Source organism: Vipera ursinii (genome assembly GCF_947247035.1).
Source record: "Vipera ursinii genome assembly, chromosome: 8".
In the NCBI taxonomy this organism is placed as follows: domain Eukaryota; kingdom Metazoa; phylum Chordata; class Lepidosauria; order Squamata; family Viperidae; genus Vipera; species Vipera ursinii.
In genome coordinates, this window is record NC_139519.1 from 16,055,018 (window position 1) to 16,076,741 (window position 21,724).

General features: G+C 39.6%; 1 protein-coding gene across 2 annotated transcripts in view; it reads left to right on the forward strand.

Annotated features, from left to right (window-relative positions):
• The window catches only part of TCF7L1 (transcription factor 7 like 1), a 77,101-nt gene extending 56,074 nt beyond the window's left edge, over positions 1 to 21,027 (forward strand). For both annotated transcript variants that reach the window (XM_083368653.1, XM_083368652.1), the window contains 9 exons: positions 7,015 to 7,098; positions 11,320 to 11,452; positions 11,727 to 11,829; positions 13,082 to 13,165; positions 14,269 to 14,412; positions 15,541 to 15,700; positions 17,292 to 17,399; positions 18,660 to 18,720; positions 19,557 to 21,027. In XM_083368653.1, coding sequence (XP_083224779.1) covers positions 7,015 to 7,098; positions 11,320 to 11,452; positions 11,727 to 11,829; positions 13,082 to 13,165; positions 14,269 to 14,412; positions 15,541 to 15,700; positions 17,292 to 17,399; positions 18,660 to 18,720; positions 19,557 to 19,990 — 1,311 coding nt within the window. In that variant the 3' untranslated portion in view covers positions 19,991 to 21,027. The remainder of the gene's footprint in view (positions 1 to 7,014; positions 7,099 to 11,319; positions 11,453 to 11,726; positions 11,830 to 13,081; positions 13,166 to 14,268; positions 14,413 to 15,540; positions 15,701 to 17,291; positions 17,400 to 18,659; positions 18,721 to 19,556) is intronic.
• The last annotated feature ends 697 nt before the right edge of the window (positions 21,028 to 21,724 follow it).

The following is a 21,724-nucleotide window of genomic DNA, read 5'->3' on the forward strand; positions in this document are numbered from 1 at the left end:
CAAATGGCAGGTTAATTTGCAGACAGCAGGATGCATTGTACTGTGTGTGTGGCACAACAGCATGTGGGAGAGAAATAGTTAAAATCCTTTTCATTCTCCCAGTTGCTGAGAGGAGGAAGAAAAGGAAGGTAACAAGCAACTAGGGCTTGTTCTAATCTCTCTGGAATGTAACCATTTTGAAACTTTTATAGCTTCAATATGCCATTCACTCCATCCGAGCGCGCTCTCTCTCTCTCTCTCTCTCTCTCTCTCTCTCTCTCTCTCTCTCTCTCTCTCTCTCTCTCTCTCTCTCTCTCTCTCTCTTTCCCATTCCTTGTATGTTTTCAGAATATTTCTCCGACCTTGCGTATTGTTCTCTAAACTTAGTAAAAAAAAAAAAGAAAGAAAGTTTCACGTAGCTTTTAAAGAAACCACCACCCGGGTTCACAGCGGTTTCTCTGCTTATAAAATGGATTAGAAAGCCCATTTTGTCACCAAGCGTGCCGAGCAGAAGAGAAGGGTGGAGTGTAAGATATACCAGCTGGAAAATGACAACATGCAGGACTTTTAATTAGTAGGATTTTTTTCTGTGTATATTTAGGTATGTTAGGTTGTCTTGCCTTCCCAGTCATTCTCCCATTCAGAAGTTCCAAGAAAGCTGAGTCATCCAATGGGAGTAGTGCTTGCTGCCCCGAGTAATGCCGAGTGTGTTATAGGTGCCTTTTAAAATTACTTTGCAGTAAATGGCAAATGAACTCACATCACCACTCAATGTTTGGAAACAGATTGGAGCTGTACAGCAGCCAGATCCAGGGAGTTCCCCAATCTAAGCAGCCGCTTTGATCTCAGGTCTTGGAGAGCAGATCAAAGGCAGTCCTTTAGGAAACCTCTACTACTGTACTCACAGTCCAGAGTGTACTGTAGGTCATTGAGCTAGCTTGTTGGGAGTCATGGGGCCAGCTGCATACCAAACATACTCCTTGTACAGATGACAGCCTTGGCGCCCTGCCTTTTCCTCAATTGGCTGTTGCGGGAACCTTGGAGACTGGGATCTGATTACAGGTCCTGGGCCGCTCTGCACAAAGGGCAAAGTTTCAGCACTGGCTTTGGAAAATCAGTGGCAACTCAATGTTTTCTGCTCTTCCGTCACATTGTTTCTTCCTTATGCCACATTATTTTCTGAAAAGTAACAGTCTTAAAATATTTGTTCTGGGGTGTGGTCTAACCTCTACACACACACCACCACCCCGGTGTGGTAGTAATAGTCATTGCCTATGACTAACCATAGTAGAGACAGCAACAAAATCATATCAAATTCAGAATTAGAAAATACCATTTTGAAAGTGTTGACGCTGGTGCTGGAAAAGGGAGTTTAGATATCTGTCCACAGTGCTATTATGAAGTGTTGGCAGCTGTATATATAACTCTTGAAATTCAGAAACTTGATGTAGGAAATCCGTTACATAGACAGAATCCAAAGTTGCTGTTGCAGTATGCAAAGAAAAGTTTAGAAAGTTGAATAGTTTCTGAGTAGAAGCAGGGATGTGTGCTGGGCTTCTCAGTTTCATGCTACATACATGCACTTGACATGATATTATATAATCTTCAACTAGAAGTAAAGCACCAATCAGTGGTCATACTAGCTTTGAGTAACAGAAGCTGCAATCCAGCACATATAGAAGATACAAGGTTGAAGAAAACCTATACAACAGTTCTAGAGCCCAAGTTGAAATCCTGTAATATGTAAGATTTAACTGCAGTCTGTTTTAATATTTACAGTCTAGGTCTGGGAGAGAGATGGAGAATGAACATAACACAAATAGCAAGTGTATAGTTGAAAGACTATAGAGCAGGGGTGTTAAACTGCTGGCCTGCGGGCCGAATGTGTCACGAGGAAACCGCACCCACCCCATTGCCGGCAATGGGGGAAAAGTTCCGATACGTCACGCGACGTCACATGAAGTCGCGAGTTTGACATGTCTGCTATAGAGTGATACACTGGCCGGTCAGATGAAAACATTCTTTATAAATATATGCGTGGTGGTGGTGGTGGGGAATTATCCTACCACAGTGTTTGCATCATATTCATATTGTGGTTGGTTTTAACATAACATATTCTCTGTGCCAAGAAATATTGCAGATTGTGATTACTTGTAATCTTGAGCTTTACTTCTGTTGCCCTTGCATGTTATTCAGTCTCAGTTAGGAATCAAGCACTGGGCTGATCTGAATGGCAAGAGTTGCCACAAGATTTGAACTTAAAACAGCCTTTTTTGATGTACTTCTTTTATTCTGTGTGTGTCTTTTCTGTCCTCCCCAAAAGCTTAGTACGGTGAGTCTGCCACTGTGAATCCTCAAAGTTGAATTGTAGAGTTCTTGTTGCTCTCTGAGGCTGTTTGCTTGCAAACGTTTCAACTAGGCCAGGGGTAGGCAACCTTGGCTCTTTTATGACTCGTGGACTTCAACTCTCAGAATTCCTGTGCTGTGCTGGCTCAGGAATTCTGGGAGTTGAAGTCCACGAGTCATAAAAGAGCCAAGGTTGCCTACCCCTGAACTAGGCCATACCATCAGGCACGGACACAAACATATATATGTAAGGAAACAAATAGAAACTGGAGGACTTTATGGCCGCAATCTATAATTATTGCAGTACCAATGTGTACATCTTTTATTCATGGACAACACCATTTCTGTTTCGCATGTCATGGGATCTTGCCCACAAAAAGGAATTAGGCTACCAAACTTAAGCTTCTAGACACTAGCTGCTTCAACTTGCGAATGATGCTACCAGTTTTCTATGAATGAAGTGTTTATTGTAATAACTGCCAGCATACATTTTGTAAAGGTTCATCAAGTTTATAAGAGTTGCTCCTTAAATGCTGCCTAAAGGAGTTATTTTGAAGCAAATAATCCTTTTGGCTCCCAGTTACGGTAGTGTTGGAAAGACAGTTGTCTTTTCCTTTGCTTTAGGGGGGAAGGATGCTTGCTTGTGCATTTTCGTTCATTTTTATCCTGGTATTGTTAGTTTTGGCTGCATTCAGTTTTAAGTTTTGAGGCTGAATTTTACAGCTAGAATGTAAAAAGGCTGAAGAAAAACAGTTCTGCATTGTGGACAAAGCGGTCTGTTACAGTAGACTATTTGTGTGTTTTATAGGAATGAGATAAGCTTTCTTCCTGTTTCATGTCAGGCATTCACAAATCCTGTTTCCTTTGTCCAAAGGTACTTTCTTCATTGGTCACCTTCCAATTTTTGCTTCTCATCTCTAAAGGGAAAAATCCAGAATACTTTCATATTTTAAAAAATATATATAAGAAAATTGGCAGTAGCTCTAAATTTTAAAATGCTTGCTCTGCTCCCAAGGAGGAATGTGAAATCTGGCCTTAATCTTGTGCTGGATGCTAACAAACAAAGCTGCTTTCCATAGAAGCTCAAAACTGCTGTGAAAGTATTAACTATATCTTTTCTAGACCTCAGAGAGCATAGGGTTTGGTCTATCCACTGGGAACTGAGTACAAATCCCCAAATCCACCCCATTTTAGGAAGGCTTCAGAGAAGTTTGAATAAATTCAGAAAAAGAGCAGTCAAGATGATGAGTCTAAAAATCAAGGCATATGAAGAGACGCTTTAGGATATGTTTATGGCTAATCTTCAGAAGAGGCCACTGATATGATAGTACAGTTTAAATACGTGAATGTCATGTAAGAGGAGGGCAAGACCTGTTCTCAGATTTAAGTTACAGAAAGGCAGATTTCAATTAAATACCTGATCAAAATTTCCTGATAGTAACAGTTCAACATTGGAAGCTGTTATCTGAGAGATAGTGGATGGAGTTTTTCACTGGATGTGTTCAAGTAGAAACTAGATTGTCATCAGCCTGTGGTTGTTTTAATTTGCATTCCTTCACTGAGTAGGGAGCTGGACTGTGAGGTCTAAATGACCCTTTCCAAACTCAACCCTCATCTTGGAAGGACAAAAAAATATATATATCTCAAATTGCCAGTACAATTTGTTTTAGATTGTTTGTACAGGATATTCAACACTATTAAATTTTCTCACCATAATTCAACTGAATTTATTGCTCATCTAAAGCTGAAATGTGAATCCTGGTGCATTTCTTACTTCAAGTCCTAACTTGCAGTGCAGTTAGTGTGAATGTGAACCAGATTTGTTTATTTTTTATCAAATTTATTTTAAAATGTAGAACTGCCCAACAGCTGCATTCTAGGTGGTCTGCAATAAAATACATTAAAATATACAACCTGAATAAAAACATAGAGACAATAAAATCAAAATTAAAAACCATACAAACTAGGCAATGGTAAGAAGGTCATTCAAAATCTGAAATACAAATTAAAATCCTGAGGAAAATCAGAAAAGCCTTCACTTGGCACTCAAGTGATGCTAATGTAAGTACCAGTTGAGCCTCACTAAGGAAGGGAATTTCATAAATTTCAGAAATTCACTATAGAATAAACTCTCCTTTTAAAGCCACCTATCTTTGATGGGGGGACTTGTGGAGAACCTCATTACATCCTTTTAAAAAGTCTGTTGATACAAACTAAGACAAGATGCTCCTTAGGTAACTAATCAAAACCCAAGTCTTAAATGAGTATTTCACAGCTTAACCAACTACCCACAGAACTTAGGACTGCCCCCGACCTTCACTCATTTCACCGGGACCTGAAAACTTGGCTCTTTGATCTGTTTGGTCCAGACTGTGGGGTTGTTAATTTAACTGGGTTTTAGATTTACTCTTGGGGCTTGAATTTAATTTAATTGTTTTAATTGATTTTAATTTTTGTATTTCATTGTTTTAACTGCCCTGTAAACCGCCCTGAGTCCTACGGGAATAGGGCGGTATACAAATTCAATAAAATAAATAAATAAATAAATAAATAAATAAATAAATAAATAAATAAATAGATAGAGCCAACATACGGAATGTTTTTGGGGAAAACAAACACAAAAAATTCCTGGTTGTTACACTTAAGGGGGACATAGTGGAGGTAAGAATAGAGACAAAACAAGTTATTTTTTTGAACCTGGTTCATTTAAAGAAATTGCTTCTTGTGAGTTTAAGATACTTCGGTCTACAAACTAAGGTGATTGAGCCCCAAAGGGCACTTTTTTCTCAGTTTGTCTGCAAGGAATTGTAGCAGTTTTGTAATTTAACAGGGCTCACCTAGGAATTTATCCTACAGGAATACTTTCTCCTGAATTAAAAATAAGAGTAGAGAGAATAAGGCATAAGAGTATAAAAATATTCTGAAGATGTGACTGGAGACAAAATATTTTGGAATGTTTTGTTCCTTACCCTAAAATGTCTAATCCAACATACAAAATCCATTAAGATTGGGATATATTGTAAACGTTGTAAAACAAATATCTATATGAATGTGGAATACCGATTTAGTGGTTAAATTGTGGTAACGAAATGAGCAGCCAGATCGTATTTCAGTCTTCTTTTGAACAAATCTGTTCAAAGTTTGTCTTTTACGCCTTCTACTTTCAAGGTAATTTTCAAGGCAATCTGTCCAGGCATGTGGAATATTTTATATGCTGTCAGCCAAAAGTATTCTTTATTCATTTGCTGTATTTCTTCTGCCGTACACAAACATGTTGAAAATTGTAAAAGATGCTAATGTGACTACAGTATTATATGTGTCAATTTTGTGATTCTTTGCTCTTAGTTTATTCTTTCCAAATTACTGAAAAGGTTTTAACAATATTTCATTGTGTGAAAATCTTGCAATCACTCAACAGAGAGAATGTCAGTTTGTCCTATATTAGATGAAAAAAGTTCTAAAGTATTTCTGTGTATGTGTGCCCTAAAATGTCCTAAAAGCGTGTAATATCTAAAACAGAAATAGAGCAAAATAACTTGCATGCATGCCACTACCAAAATATTGTCAGTGTTAATTATGCTTGCATGATTTGAATTGGATAGGTGGCAAAGGAAATACAACTTGTCTGATTAAAAATAATGCTTTTACAATTGTCTTGTTTTGGTCTAGAAATAGTTGTCTTAAGTTTTTTAAGAGACTGTAGTTTTCTCAACATATATGCACCATTTCCCACCTGAAATAAATAGAAGAAATTTAAAAATTTGTTTAAGTTGAAGGGTTAATCTTCCATTTAAATTATTGGTTGTTCGGCCTCCAAACAAAGCATGCTGGGATTTCCTTCCAGCTGTTTTACATCATGAAGATTTGTGTGTTAGGGAAATTCCATTGCACAGCTGCAACTCATCCAATCCACATTCTCAAACCTCCAACATTTCACAGGACACATGTATTCAGCTATAATGGCATGAGATACTTATCTTTCTCCGCTAGAAATACAATGCAAAATAGCTTTATTATGTCCAGCAATAAAGACCAATATATGTTATTGATGCTAGAAAATTACAGAAAAGTGTGTGTTCATATTTATGTTTGAACGTGAAACCAGCCTAAAGTCACTTTGTGCATACTTTAAGCTTTGAAAGCTACTTTTTAAAATCAGAATGGTGGATTTGTTTTAAATAGTTCATATTGAATGTTAATGAGTTGGCTTATCTAAAAGTATTCTCAATTAGACCATTGAGATATAGAATAGATCAATATTTATTGAATACTGATAAACTAAAGATACAAATTAACCAGGGCAATAGTTGGCTCCTATAACTTTTGGTATATAGTGTTAGTGCCTAAATTTTGCTGAATCAATTGTTCCCTATCCCATTCATGTCAGCAACTAGGGTGGAAATATACTTTAGTGCTAACCTAGAAAAAAACAACTATATAATTTATTATTTTTAGGTTACCAAAGCAGTTTGAAACCCAGTGCTGAGGAACCAAATTCCCAGGAATTACCATATTATCTTGTTGTTAGACTAAAAATACACCACAATCGTTGAAGAGATTTCTGATTATTAAAAAATAACCCACAAAGAACAACCTTTGTATTAAACTAAACTTGGACAATTAAGCTTTTTGGGGAAAATACTATTTTTTCATTGGGTTGTTTATTTCCTTTAATCTGATTTCTTTCAGTATCTTCAGGTGAAATGGCCACTTTTAGATGTGCCAGCTGGAGCTACGCTAAAGGATGCACGGTCTCCCTCTCCTGCCCATTTAGTAAGTGCCAGTGATTTATTTATTTTTTTTTATTGAAAAGTTTTAACATACATTTTATCTTTAACAGTCCCCCCTCCCCCTCCCCTTTCCCTCCCTCCCTACCCCTCTCCCCCTAGTGCCAGTGATTTATTTATAGATCTTTGTGGTTGTGGTTAAATGAAGGTTTATTTATGGATATATACACATATCTATATTCCTTCAGCACAATTAGTTTAGAGTTACTGAGACTTATATTCAGGGTGGGGCATAAACATTTGAATTTCTAATTAAAAAAATAAAACAAGATAATTCCTTATAAATTATTGCGTGATAGTTATCTGTCTCACATGATATTAGTTTGTTACGAAGAGCATTTTCATCAGTACCACAAGTGTTCTAACCTAAAGAAGCATTTAGCAGAAAAAAACTGAAGAAAAAGCAACCATTGAAAAATGAGACAATTAATTTTCAAGGCATAATATCTTGCAGCTGTGTCTAAAATATCTATGCCTCAGGCTTTGAATTTCGAGTTAGGTTTTCATAAGTCCACCATAAAAACATGTGACTAGAAGAATCTTTTGTTTCAATGGCAAACTAAGACAAACAGTTACACTCTTAATTAACTGAAAAGGGATCTTTCAACTCCTCCCCACGCCCCCATTACTTCAGATTGAACAGCCTTGATCTGCATTGTATCGTGCAGCTCAGACCTTCCAGCGTATTCATGCTGAAAGAAATTTTTCAGATTTTTCGGAGCACTCATGATGACAGAAATTACACTGCTGCAATTGATTTGAAATAACCTTATGATTTAAAAAGTAAAATGAAATATTTTTGAGAGAACGTTTATACAGCAAATAGCAAATTATATGGCAGAGCAAGATCGTGACACAACTTTGTGACAGTAAAGACAATTAACCAGTGGAATAGCTTACTCCCAGAAATCGTGGGCACTCCATCACCGGAGATTTTTTTTAAGAGTCAAGACAGTCACTTGAGATGGTATAGGTCAGTGATGGCGAACCTTTTAGAGACCGAGTGCCCAAACTGCAACCCAAAACCCACTTAAGTATCGTTGGGTGCCGGGTGGGCATGGCCCATTGGGTGGGCATGGCCGGCTGTGGTGGTAACGGCAGACTGGGTGGGACTAAAAAGTTCAATCAATTCCAACTTTGTGAGATCTTTTTTCCCCCGCGAGAAGTTGAACTTGATTGAACCTTTTTTTTTTTTGCACACAGCAGTGGCGGCCTAAAGCAAAAAGGTTTTATAAAACTCAGCTGAAGGCCTAGGACTGGGATAATGGCGTGCGTGCCCACAGAGAGGGCTCTGCGTGCCACCTGCGGCACACGTGCCATAGGTTCGCCACCACGGGTATAGGTTCTCCTGTTTGAGCAGGGGGCTGGACTAGAAGACCTCCAAGATCCCTTCCATCTTCTCTTCTCTTCTCTTCTCTTCTCTTCTCTTCTCTTCTCTTCTCTTCTCTTCTCTTCTCTTCTCTTCTCTTTTCTTTGTAACTGAAATGAGAATCTTAAAAATTCTTAGCGGGAATGACTTGCCAAACACAGCTTTCACGAATATCTAATATTGAGCGTTAACATCTGTAAAGCTACATGCAGTCCTCAGCTTATATCCATTTGTTCAGCGACTGCTGAAAGTTGCAACACCATTTCAGCACCTCCGCTGTCACATGATCACAATCCGGGCCCTTGGATGTTCAGCTCATGTTTACAACATTGCAGGGAGCCATGGTCATGTGACTTCTATTTGCAACCTTCCCTGACAGTTTTTCCCAAGCAAAGTGAATGAGGAAGCTGGCAAGGAAAGTCTTAATCACTCTAGTAAGCCTCTCCTGTTTTATCTCTTGCCCACAGCACCATCTACATATGGCGTCTCCCACCCCATGGCACCTTCACTGGAACTCCCTTCCAGTTTAACCCACGTGTCTTAAGGTTACGATAGCAACCAGGATGCCCAGAATTACTGTTGCTAAGCAGTGCAGTCATGTGACATCATGCTTTACAACGATAATGCGTAGTGATGGCAATGCCTCAATTACTGCCATGACCCGAGGGCTGACCATATAATACATTGTTCATGCGTTCACCATGGACAATGACAATAGAGTCAAATTAACTTGTATACTGTACTCAAAAGTGGTTATCAAAGGTTTCACAGAAGATTGAAACATTAAACCATTTTGTTGTATTTCTTTTAAAAAAAAAGCTCAAAGTGAAAGACAAGAAATTGGAAAAGGGGATGCCACTACAAGGTCAATCATGGCATCACTTATTTGTGTACCGGTGTCTGTGGGTGTTTTTATCCTATAGTCATCAGTTGACTTTCTTTGAAATTCTGCTTTGACTTTCCTGAACTGAAATTGACTCCACTGAGGAAATGTAACGTGGTTGGTGTTAAATGACTCAAACACAAGGAATAGCAATGCACTTCAAATGTGGTTTCTACAGCTTAATTTCAGCAGGTTTTATTCTAGGTTCGTTTCCCATTTCCCATAGTTAATAGTTCATTAAGCTTCAGCCTTTCTCCCCCCCCCCCCCAGAAATGATCCGACGGTCCTAAAATGAATGGATTAGGCCACAACTAGCTTGGGTTAATAATAGTGAGCATCAAATGATCCTGAAAAATATTATTAGATCTTAGAGAATAGAGGCAAAATGGTTAAAGAATTACAGTGCCTGTTTACTACCAGGCATAAGAAAGCTATTTATACCTCTTCTTTAGTCGGATTCCTCCCAATGTTATATTGCGCTTCTCTTGTGAAGTAATTTCGAGTTTTCATTTGGATCCAGTTCTTAGCTTGTGCGGGAATGAGAGGGCCTTCCCTTCACTAGGGGAGGCTTGGACAGCTTTAAAGAGGTGTGAACTAGTCCAAGAGGACGTGGGTGTTGTTTATGAGCATAGTCAAGGAGCACGTAAAAAGCAAGAAAGCTCCTTTTAAAAATGGAAATATTGCCAAAATGAAAATAGATATTAGTACAGATGAATGGCAAAATAAATTTGCTGATAAGACAATTGGAAAATAATTTTGAGGAGCATACTGCTGGAATGTTGAGAGTAAAAGAAATTATCAGGAGGAGGAACCCAGCAACGGAGATGGACAGATAGTAAAGGAGTAAAAAGGCACACTAACAGAGAGATGGCCAATGAACTAAATTGATTTTTGTGTCTTTTTTTTACCTCAGAAAATGAGAAGTGCCCTGAATTTCTTTATCTTAAAGACTTGAGTGAAATACAGGTGGCACGAGGTGAACTGGTAGGACCGATTTAACAAACTAAAAATTAACAAGTGACTGAGCTCTAAGAAAACACTGCTGGTGATTCTTATGGAAGTTTCAAAAATCCTGAACTACTGTGAAAAAATAGCCACCCCACTAAACGCTAAAATCTGAGCCCTGAAAATCAGCCAGTGTTATACCCTTAAAAAAAAAAGGAGTAGGGAAGTTATCCTACTGTTTGTTCCAGATCAAATTGTCGGAAACAGTACTGAAGATAGAAATTATCCATCATTTAGAAGAACAGATGTTGATGGGAGAGCATCAGCGTAGTTTTTTGCAGGCACCTTTATCAGAGTGTTAGCATGTGAACAGATTTAGGTGTCAGAATATATTTTTGTCATTAAAAATACCTTTGGAAATGGTGGTTATCAAAGGCCACTGAGTACACGCAGAAGTCATAAAAATAATGGGTTAATAATAAGTTAATTGGAGGGAAATGGATAGCTTTTTCAAGGAAAGGAAGCTAGCAGTTTTGTTAGGGATCTGTTGTGTCTGGTACCTTTATAGTAAAGATAAGTTAAAGAGTGATGAAAAGTCAAGCACACTGCAAACCACATAGCCCTTTCCATACTGAAAATGTTATTTCATGTACTAGATCGGGGGTAGGCAACCTTGGCTCTTTTATGACTCGTGGACTTCAACTCCCAGAATTCCTGAGCCACCCATGCTGAGGGGAAAGGGAGAGGTTTCCGTGCTTAGCCATGCTGGCTTAGGAATTCAGGGAGTTGAAGTCCACAAGTCATAAAAGGGCCACGGTTGCCTACCCCTGGACTAGATCTATTTTAAGCCTGTGCCATATGTGTGTGCATGTGTATAAAATAAGAAAGTTTATATCCCAAATTATGTTTTTTTCTCCTCTCTTCCCTTCTTTTTAAGGTAATAAATGGTTTTAAGACAGAAGCAAATACTGCATTTAATTACAGATACATTTTTTGCTTTTCTCTTGCAGTCAAACAAAGTTCCTGTAGTTCAACATCCACATCACATGCACCCTTTGACACCCCTCATCACCTATAGCAATGACCACTTTTCACCAGGGTCGCCACCTTCCCATCTCTCCCCAGAGATTGACCCAAAGACAGGTGAGTGTTGAAAAATCACCATCTTATCCAAAGCCTATTAAAGGTTCTGAGGGCCTCGCCAAAAGAAAAAGCACAATAAATAAATTGAGATGGGGGGGGAGAGAGTAAAAACGAAAATGTAAATTTATCAGCAGATATTTTGTGGAATACTGGAAATAAAAAGTTATTTACATGTTCCTAACTAAAGGGGAGGTAGGGATTCCAGTTTAGAATAGAAAAAAATGGTTAGTGAGAAACTGTATCTTAACATATATTATTGTTTCTCCACTATCAGGAATTCCACGACCACCGCACCCTTCGGAACTCTCTCCTTACTATCCATTGTCTTCTGGTGCCATTGGACAAATTCCTCATCCTTTGGGATGGCTTGTACCACAGTAGGAATTGCCACTCTAAATATCCTTTCTTGCTTTTGCTTTTCTCTTTACAGTGCTGGTTGGTCTTCATTCAGTACAAAGATTTTGAGCCCAACACGTGTTACTTCTGAAATAAATCAATTTCATGAAGCCACAGGTGCTGTAATCTTTTGAGTTAGCCAAAACCTCACCTGCTCAAGAGACTTTTTCTGCATAGTTTCCTACTTTGTCAGAATGAGATTTAACACACATAGGTGCACATTACAGCCACATTGAAATACCACCTGTGTGACATCCTTTATTTATGAAGCTCAAATTCTTTTTACCTTCAAAACAGACCGCAGAAATATGTTTGGTCAATCCCAAGGTCACCAATACTGCTGCATGACTAAGGCCTGCAAGCACAGAGGAGTAAAGAAATGTACAATTGTGTTTATTCTAGTGTTCAGAGTGATACATACGATCATATATATGGTTGGGATTCCTACAGTTTACTTGTGATTTGTATTAATGTGATCAGTCAGATAACACAAAAACACTTCAATAAATAAGGAATATTTTAAGAAAAATACATTATTGTACTATAATGTAAAGTTTTCATCAATATAAACAATGCAGCACCTCCATTGTATTCATAGTATCACAAGGAAGCTTGAGGAGAATTTGAAAAGATTCAGTCAGTTCTTATATAATTGACATACTGAGACATGCACATCATTGCTGATACTGCCAAATTCTGCACTAGTTGAAGCTTCTGGATGGTCTTCAAGGGGCATCTATAATGTACTGAATGGAGACACCAAATATGGACATCTTATATTTAGAGAACCTTAAGTGGAAAAATGGTTTTAAAACTGCACTATTAAACCATACATGATCTCCACAGATCAACTCCATATCTTATGGGTTTTGTTTCTAAGATAAGGTTTACGTGATCTGGGATTTTACCAAGGGATGATAGTTACGGGGGAAATTGGTCAAGGAATGGGAATCTGGGTTTGATGATGAAGAAGGTCTGCAGCACAACAACGGCAACAAATATTTGCAAATAATAACTTTTTTAAAAAAATTGTGATTCTCAGGAGGTAAATGTACCTTACAATAAATTCTGTATATGTTCAGTGAACTCATAGAGAAATAATACAGCACCAAATATTGTATAATTTCTAGGAACCTACAATATTAGCAGTTAAGTGAGAAGTTTTGTAATTTGGGATAAAAAAATAATTTGTTGGCAATTGTAACGAGAAGAACTTGTCTTGTCCATTTTCAGGCAAGGACAGCCAGTGTATTCCATTCCTCCAGGTGGGTTTAGACATCCATATCCTGCCTTGGCTATGAATGCCTCAATGTCCAGGTGCGTTCAAGCGGGAATCTGGGTCTAATTCTCTCTGAACTAGCAAAACCATATCTGTGCATCACAGGTCAAACCAGTGTCAAGAACTCACAAGAGAAATTGAACATGCTTTATGTCTTATATCTTGCTTTTGTGGGGAGATTCTTTTTTTCTTAATGAGAGAAATAAGCATTCTTGTAAAGGCAACATGCAGTATGGCCAAGATACAAGTTAGCTATGACTGTATCTCCCTCTGGGGGGGCTGCTGGTGAGGGGGCTGTGGGGGGAAGAGGGTCTGGGGTGATGGTGCATGTGCCCATAGATAGGGCTCTGAGTGCCCCCTCTGGCACGTGTGCCATAGGTTCACCACCACTGGCTCACACATTAGAAGAAAATTTAGAGGGGAAAACTTTGCTGAATTAATTTAGTATTTGGTACTCTAAAGCAGGGGTTTTTGAAACCTTTAAACCTATGTATTTTTTAAAAAACAACCTTTTAAAAAAAACAAATCCTTGAACCCCTGTTCAAGAGTGAAAATTCTGTTAGTAGAACATTTTGCCTGGAGGCTTTAGTTTTTCTCGGGACCTACATCAAATTCCCAAAGAACCATTAAGATTCTATAAAACACACTTGGAAGAGCATTTATGCCACCTTCTACATTTATGGTTTATATAATCATCATTCTGATTATGCTTTTGCCATTTTTCACTTGATGATTCAGGGCAGTGAATCAATAATTTGCCGTTTTGGACCTCAATTTTGAGAAATTGACTTCTAATTGACCGAAAAGGCAAAATGAATATAGAAATTTTTAATAAGGAATAAAAATAGGCATATTTTCTCTTTGAGCATTGTTTAAAAGATGTGGATTATACAGATAAGAACCAAAATCTGTCCAAGCAGTTCTCTCTGCCTTAGCAGTTAACGCAATAAATGGATTGTTCATAAGTTGGCCGTCAGTGATTGCTGTTGACCTTAGATTTTAACTGTTCTTGCCACAGAAATAGGAAAAGGAAGGAAAGTGGAAAGGGGTATGAAGAAATAACAAGTAGATAATACATAATGATGAAAATACTGCAGTTGTGAGAAGGATATTTTTTCAGCATACAACCTTTGTGCTTCAGTTTGATGTCTAGCAGGTTTTCTCCTCACATGGTTCCTCCTCCTGCACATGGAATTCATCCCTCAGGAATCCCACACCCCACCATCGTGTCGCCTATTGTTAAACAAGAGCCAACACAGTCCAGCCTGAGTCCTGAAGGAAGCTCGTAAGTAATAGGTTAGCTGCCTGCTGCCTGCATGCCTTTGTTGATGGGATGTCTAATAGGGAAACAGTTGCTCTCCATTTGTTATTTCTTAACATGTTTTACGTTGTCCTTGGATGCACGTATGTCCTTACAAATTCATGATAATGCAACCTTACTGTGCACTATAAAATTACCCTCCGCCCCCGAATATTTTGGGGGTGCATTGTTTTTCTTCTTTCAACCCAGTAGAAAGATGGAAAGAAATTTATGCGAAAGGATTAGGGCTCTGGCATTAGCACAATAACTCCCCGCAAACTGAACACGACAGAACCAGATTTGGTGTGAGAGGAGGGAGGCTTGAGAAACAATGGCCAAGTTCAAAAAGGGCCAGATGAGCCTCCAGCTGTGTGGAGAAAAACATTTCCCCACAGCATCACTGCAGAAAAGGCAGTTCGGCAATGGCTCATGCCTCTGATTATAAGCTGCGGGCCCCTTCCTTCCCACACCTCCCCTTTCTGTTACATGACTCTGAAAATGGAGCTATTATTAAGGACTTTGAAAGAAATCCAGAAGTTCTGCCCTGCATGCTTTTCCTAACTTGTTTAAACGAATGGAAACAACAATCTTCTGTTTGTTGAACTAGACACCAGTTGGAAACCTTGACTTCTCTTAAGTTAGGTAAAATAGTAGCAGGCTTTTGTTAACAGGCAACATGGCTGGAATAAATTGGATAGAGCAGATAACTGGGTCTTCATTGCAAGTTCTACACAGGTGCACGTCACCCCTACACTACTATAGCTTATGAACTGTTAATCCTGTGAGAACATTCTGCACTGTATCTTATTCCTCTTCCATCAGCCAGTAAAGTTGTGGAATATTTCACACCATAAACATAGGTTTTACAGCTGTGAAAGTGAAGGCTTTTGTCCTAGGTGTAGCCCTTTCCACAGTATTCCTCTGTACCTTTGTCTCAATAGATATGGTGTGAAATAAAACTTCATTAAGCAGCTAACCACTTCTAATACTGTGACAGTTTGTTAGAAATAATAATTCTTCAGTGTGCCTCATGTTTTCTGCTCCTTGTTGGTTGAAAGAGAGTGGATAGGTACATGAATTATGGGACTGTAATGAAAAATGTGGCTCTTCCAGAAAAACACCTGTTATTGTCAAAAAGGAAGAGGACAAGAAGCCCCATATAAAAAAGCCGCTGAATGCGTTCATGTTGTACATGAAGGAAATGCGCGCCAAGGTTGTGGCAGAGTGTACGTTGAAGGAGAGTGCTGCTATCAACCAGATCCTAGGAAGACGGGTATAAGAACACTTTTTTGATTCTCCATTTGAGCCATGTGCTACTGACACACTGGTACATTCAAAATTTGATTGTTGTGACTAATGTATTGTTCTTGTGCTTTTTAACAATGCCAATCTAAGAAAGTTTAAAGACCCATCTCCTAAACAGATAGAATAATCTTGTCAGTGGTCTGGGGTTATAAATTTACACTTGGGACTTAAAGAGTACCTTGTTTGCTGAGTAGACTAGGGGTGGAGAGTAAACCAAGAATCAGTGAACGTTAAGGAATCCAAATAAAATGGCTGAGAAAAGGTTGTAGAGCAGCAGTCCCTAACCCTCCGTGGCCTGCTAGAAACCAGTCCGTGCAAGCGGCAGGTGAGTGAGCAAAGCTTCATCTTTGCATGTGCGGGATCTATCCATTCCCCCCTCCAGATCGTGGAGAAAATTCTCTTCCATGGTCCCTGGTGCCAGAAAGGTTGGGGACCGCTTATGTAGAGAATGTCTGCTGAGAAAGAGGACTTGAAGCATTTAGAGGAACAGGAAAAATGAAAAAAAAAATGGCAAAAACTCTAGCACATGTCTGTTCTGAAGCAATATCAAACTCCAGAGCCAGAATATTGTGGATGGGGTAAGAATGCATAAGAGCAAGAGTCAAGGTTGCAAAGAGGGATAGATAGAAAAACTGCATTCTGAGAAAGAAAATGGATAATAGAGAGTGTTTACCATAGGGTTGAACAACTTTTTTTCCATTGGATATAGAATCAGAATAGTTTCTATTTTGGTAAGAAAGATGTGCTGGGCTAGCAAGAGTTGGCAGGTTGTATACAGGTGATTCTTGTATACATCTAGGCTGTGTAATTCTGCCTGATGTTGCCCGTTGCTGCAGTGTTGTGATTTTCCAATCCTAATACATTGGGAGAGGCTGATGAGGAAAGAGGAAAAGAAATTTTAACTTCCTTAACATTGACTTGAACTAAGCAGTTAAAGTTTAATTTAATTTAATTTTAATTTAATAACATTTATATACCGCCCTTCTCCCTGAGGACTCAGGGCGGTTCACAGGGCAGAATAAAATAGCAAATACAAACATTAAAAGGAGATTAAACAATTGCCCTAATTAAAAACAATAGAGGTACAATTCTAAAAAACCCCGAGATAAAATTAAAAAACCAAAGATAAAACAACCCCACCGATCCCCATCAGGCTAGGCCAGCTTGTACAAACAAAAATGTCTTGAGATCGCGACGAAAGGAGCGAAGGTCGGGCGCCATCCGGAGCTCTACCGGTAGCTGATTCCACAGCTCCGGAGCGCCCACAGAGAAGGATCTCCCCCTGGGGGCCACCAATCGACATTCTCTGATCGGTGGCACCCTGAGGAGGCCCTCTCTGTGGGAACGCACAGGGCGCAGGGAGCTTGATGCCGGCAGCTTAGTTTGTAGCTTTAAGTTGCTACAATTATGCATGTGCCTTCAATTATTTTCTCAATACAACGTTGGAATGATAAAATCAACATTTGAGTTCTTTTGTAAAAAAAGAGGACCATAATTTCAATGATAATTTAAAAGTTTTATTCCATGTTCAGACTACAATATATTTTTCTTTGCTTCAGTGGCATTCATTGTCCCGTGAAGAGCAAGCCAAATACTATGAGTTAGCACGGAAGGAACGACAGCTTCATTCTCAACTCTACCCCACTTGGTCTGCCCGAGATAATTATGTAAGTCTTAATTGCAGATATGTATACTTCAGTAATGGTACTTCTAGTAGTCATAACCATCATCCAAATTCTGGGATCTGAACTCTGCATCTACAGATTCACAACCCACTGTACTGTAGGTAATTTAGGGTTCAATTTTCAGAATTGTCTTCAGAGTTGAGTTGTAAACTGTCAAACGATGGAGAAATCAGGAGAATCAGGCAGTTCAAATGAGTATAAAGATTTATTGCAGGCTTAAGCTCTCTACAAGAATCTGTGCTACTAATGGTCAAGTGAAATGAGCAGGAATTAAAGCATTCAAAGTGAGCTGGACTTAGATCTTTTGTGGGTGCGCAAGAACTCATGACTGATGATGCATTTGAGCCCTCCCTCTGCTCAGCCTGATCATCTACATAAACAACCAGAAGTATGTGAGGAAAACACAAAGAAATAGCAATGTTAAAAGCTGGGAGTAACCAACTCCAGCAGGGAATAGTGAGAGACTCAATTAGCTGCAATTGACTTCTGAATATTCAGTGACTGTTTTCCTATGCATTTCTAAAAAGATTTAAGGGGGATTGAGGAAGGATCCAGTAGGAATTGATTAAAATTAATCATAAGGTTATAGTGTGCAAAATTCACAACAACAAATCCTAATAATCCCTTATTTGGGCAAATTAAGATATTTAAAACGATGAAGAATTAGTTAATCTCTTTTGAGAAAGCATTTTTGCTTGCTGTCTCAACATTTGCCTTTATTTGTTGCTTACTGGAAATTTTTTGTGGTCATCATATCTGCAGTAAAGTCAATAAAGAATAAAATTCTCAGAATGGCCAAATAATACATACCAGAGCATCTCATTACGAAGCCCCCAATTTTCTGTGCTTTTGCTTTATTTTCCCCAAATAAAATTTGCAGCCAGAGTTAGCATATCTGTTTTTTGTTCCTTGACATTTCATAGAGGTTTGAGACTTTTTTTAATCTTGAGAATTTAATTTACCCAGAATGTATTTCTGTTCAGTTAATAATTATAAACAACTAGATAGTTGGTTTTCAATGAGTTTATGAAAGCAAATGTATTTAATTGGATGAACATCTTTTTATTATGGCAGTCTTCTTCACCATAAATTACAAATGACCAAAAAAAAAACCCAACCCCACAGTGTACAGTGACTTATTCAAATAAAATTGTTTTGCGTGGCATTTATCTAACTTAAGTATAGTAAGTTTTTAAATAATTCTACAATGTAATTCTGACTGGGTAAATTTGTCCTTTTCAGGGGAAAAAAAAGAAAAGAAAAAGAGAGAAACAAACTCAGCAACACATCCAGGAAACAGGAAGTACGTATCATTGCCACTTGGTCAATCTGATCCTAATCCATCCGTCTGGACCTGAATGAGTGTAACAGCATTATCCCACCTACCCATCCCTCAAGTGAGAGGAAGTGGGCAGATCAAAATTGCTATTATTTGTCCTTTTTTACAGTGTCTCTCCTAATTGGGTGACGTGTAAATGTATTAAGAAACCTAACTTCTTAATCTGGATAGGAATTTCAAAATGGCGTCAAGGATTATAAAGAGAAGCAGATGTTGATGGGGGTGGGAAGAAATTTAACACTATGTTGTTGGTTCCTAAAAGCAAAATTCAAAGAGAGCGTAAGATGGCTTCCGGACAGTCGGCACTAGGAGAATAATACTTCTGGTGCTGTGGCTTTGATATGGCCCTAACTGCAGTGCTTACTGGGAATGGCTGCTTTCAAAATAAATGCTTTTGTCAACCAAGGAAACAATCTGCTTTTAATCGTTTCAGCCCTTTCCCCCTACTTGGCTAGGAAAAAAAACGACATCTGCCATTGACATAAGGCAGCGTTTCCCAACCTTAGGAACTTGAAGATGCGTGGACTTCAACTCCCAGAATTCCCCAGCCAGCTATGCTGGCTGGGGAATTCTGGGAGTTGAAGTCCACGCATCTTCAAGTTCCTAAGGTTGGGAAACGCTGACATAAGGATGGTAGATTTGGAACCACATAGTTTTAAGGCTCAGTCTTTAGCCATGCTCTCTTTAGCCTAACCAGCTTTAACCAGAATTGAAATAGACTGGAATAATTTCACCTCTGGTGAAAAGTAGGAGCAAACGAAGGGATCAATACACCTCTGCCCCCCCCTTGTTATTAACAGATCCAATGGCTTTGAAGAGCAAGAAGCCCTGCGTGCCATACCTGTCCGCTGACAAGTCCTGTGACAGCCCTGCGTCCTCTCACGGCAGCATGCTAGATTCTCCAGCTACTCCTTCCACTGCCTTGGCATCGCCGGCAGCCCCCGCCGCCACCCACTCTGAGCAAGCACAGCCCCTCTCCTTGACCACCAAACCCGAAGCCAGGGCCCAGCTGTCTCTGCACTCGGCGTCTTTCCTGCCCAGCAAGGCGTCTTCCTCTTCCTCAAGCCTCACCAGCCAGTCACCTCTCCTCTCCAGGGCTCTGCCCTTCACCTCTATGCCCCCCACGGCTCTTCTGACTACGCCTCCGACTTTTGCAGCCATTCCATCTTCTCAGGCAGCCCTGGCTATGTTGCAGGCCCAGCCGCTCTCCTTGGTAACCAAACCAGCCGAATGAGGAAGCTTCCCCAACACACACACCACCACCACCCGTCTCCATGCTAAAAGCCCCCAGTTGAGATTATGAAGCAGACAAAAGCCATTTATTGGTCAATATTTGACCCTTTCTGAACTCTTCCGTAAGGTGACTCTTGAGGAAGAAAGTGCTCTACTCTCAAGAGCTGTTTTCAGTAGTCTGTCTGAAGACCGTTTTTATTTTTAATTTTTTTTTAAATAAAAACACCACCACCACCACGAGGAAAAAACATACTTTTTAACAAAACCCTGAAAAGAATGAAAAACAAAGAACACAAGCCAAGTCCTGTGTTTCTATCGGTGCCTCTTAGGCATGTAGACTTGTACAGATGGATCATCTCTCAATGGTGTTTGCATGTTTTGATATCTTGCTAACTTTTGCTATCTCCCATTGGCCAGACAGTGTTTGATTTTATATGACTTCTCCTCTCATCCCGCTGTTCCATTCTTTTTCTAAGAGACTTCCAGTATGTACCAGAAGACACAGTACCACAGAAATATAGTACCTCACTGTCCTATTCAGAACTGCCGAGCCTCGGGGAGGCCAAATGCGTTTCTTGTAACCTGGAGTGACTGTCCGGGAAAATGGTAGGACAATCCATCCTGTTTCCTTGCAGAATTATTTTCTGTAGCAGGCAGTAGGGGAATAGGCTTTGGGAAATTCCCTGTTATTTTAACAAAGGAAAATAAATCTGCATCCTAACTTGCCGTGTGATAGTATTCAATGAAGAATTTACATTTAATACATCTTGCACTCTGTCCCCCCCCGCCCCCTTTCCCCTTCATGAGTATGCACAAAGAGGAAAAGTGTTTGCAACTGATGTTTTTATATTAAGATTGTCTCTAGCCTGTTGGTTCTGTCTGCCTTAATTTGGGCCCCATTAATTCCCAGAACTGGACCATAAACCATCCATAATAAACATTATGAAGTGTATATAAAGAAATAATTTGTACATCTTGTTCGGAGGAGCCCATCTGAAGATTCTTCTCTAGATCTTGAGAAATGGGATAACTGAAAGAGGGAAGGGTGCAGGAAAGTGCATTATGCTCTAGGGCCGTGGTGGCAAACCTATGGCACAGGTGGCACGCAGAGCCCTCTCTGGGCATGTGCACCGTCGCCTAGTCCTAGTCCTTCAGCTGGGTTTTATAAATCCTTTTTGCTTTAGGCCTCCACCACCGTGTCCAAAAAAATAATAAAAATCAATCAATTTCAACTTCTCGCGGGGAAAAAAAAGTTCTCGCAAAGTTGGAATAGATTGAACTTTTTAGTCCCACCCAGTCTGCCATTACCACTGCAGCCATACCCACCCAATGGGCCACACCCACCCAGCACCTGATAATACATGTGGGTTTTGGGTTGCAGTTTGGGCACTCAGTCTCTAAAAGGTTTGCCATCACTGCTCTAGGGCAGGGGTCCCCAACCCCTGGGCCCGGTCCACTATTAGGTTCAAGGAAATTTTGTGTGTGTGTGTGTGTGTGTGTGTGTGTGTGCGCTTGCCATTCCTTCTCCCCCTCCCCCCTCCCCCCCGCAAAGCCAGAAAGGTTAGGGAAGTCTGCTCTAGGGAATTGGAAAAAGACCCAAACATGTTCTAGATCAGGGGTCCCCAATCCCCAGGCCATGGTCCACTGCTGGACCTATTTGGAATTGGGCTGCACATGGGCATGCGCAACTCAGCTTGTGTGAGCAGCGGGCACTTGGATGCACTGGCTGACCACT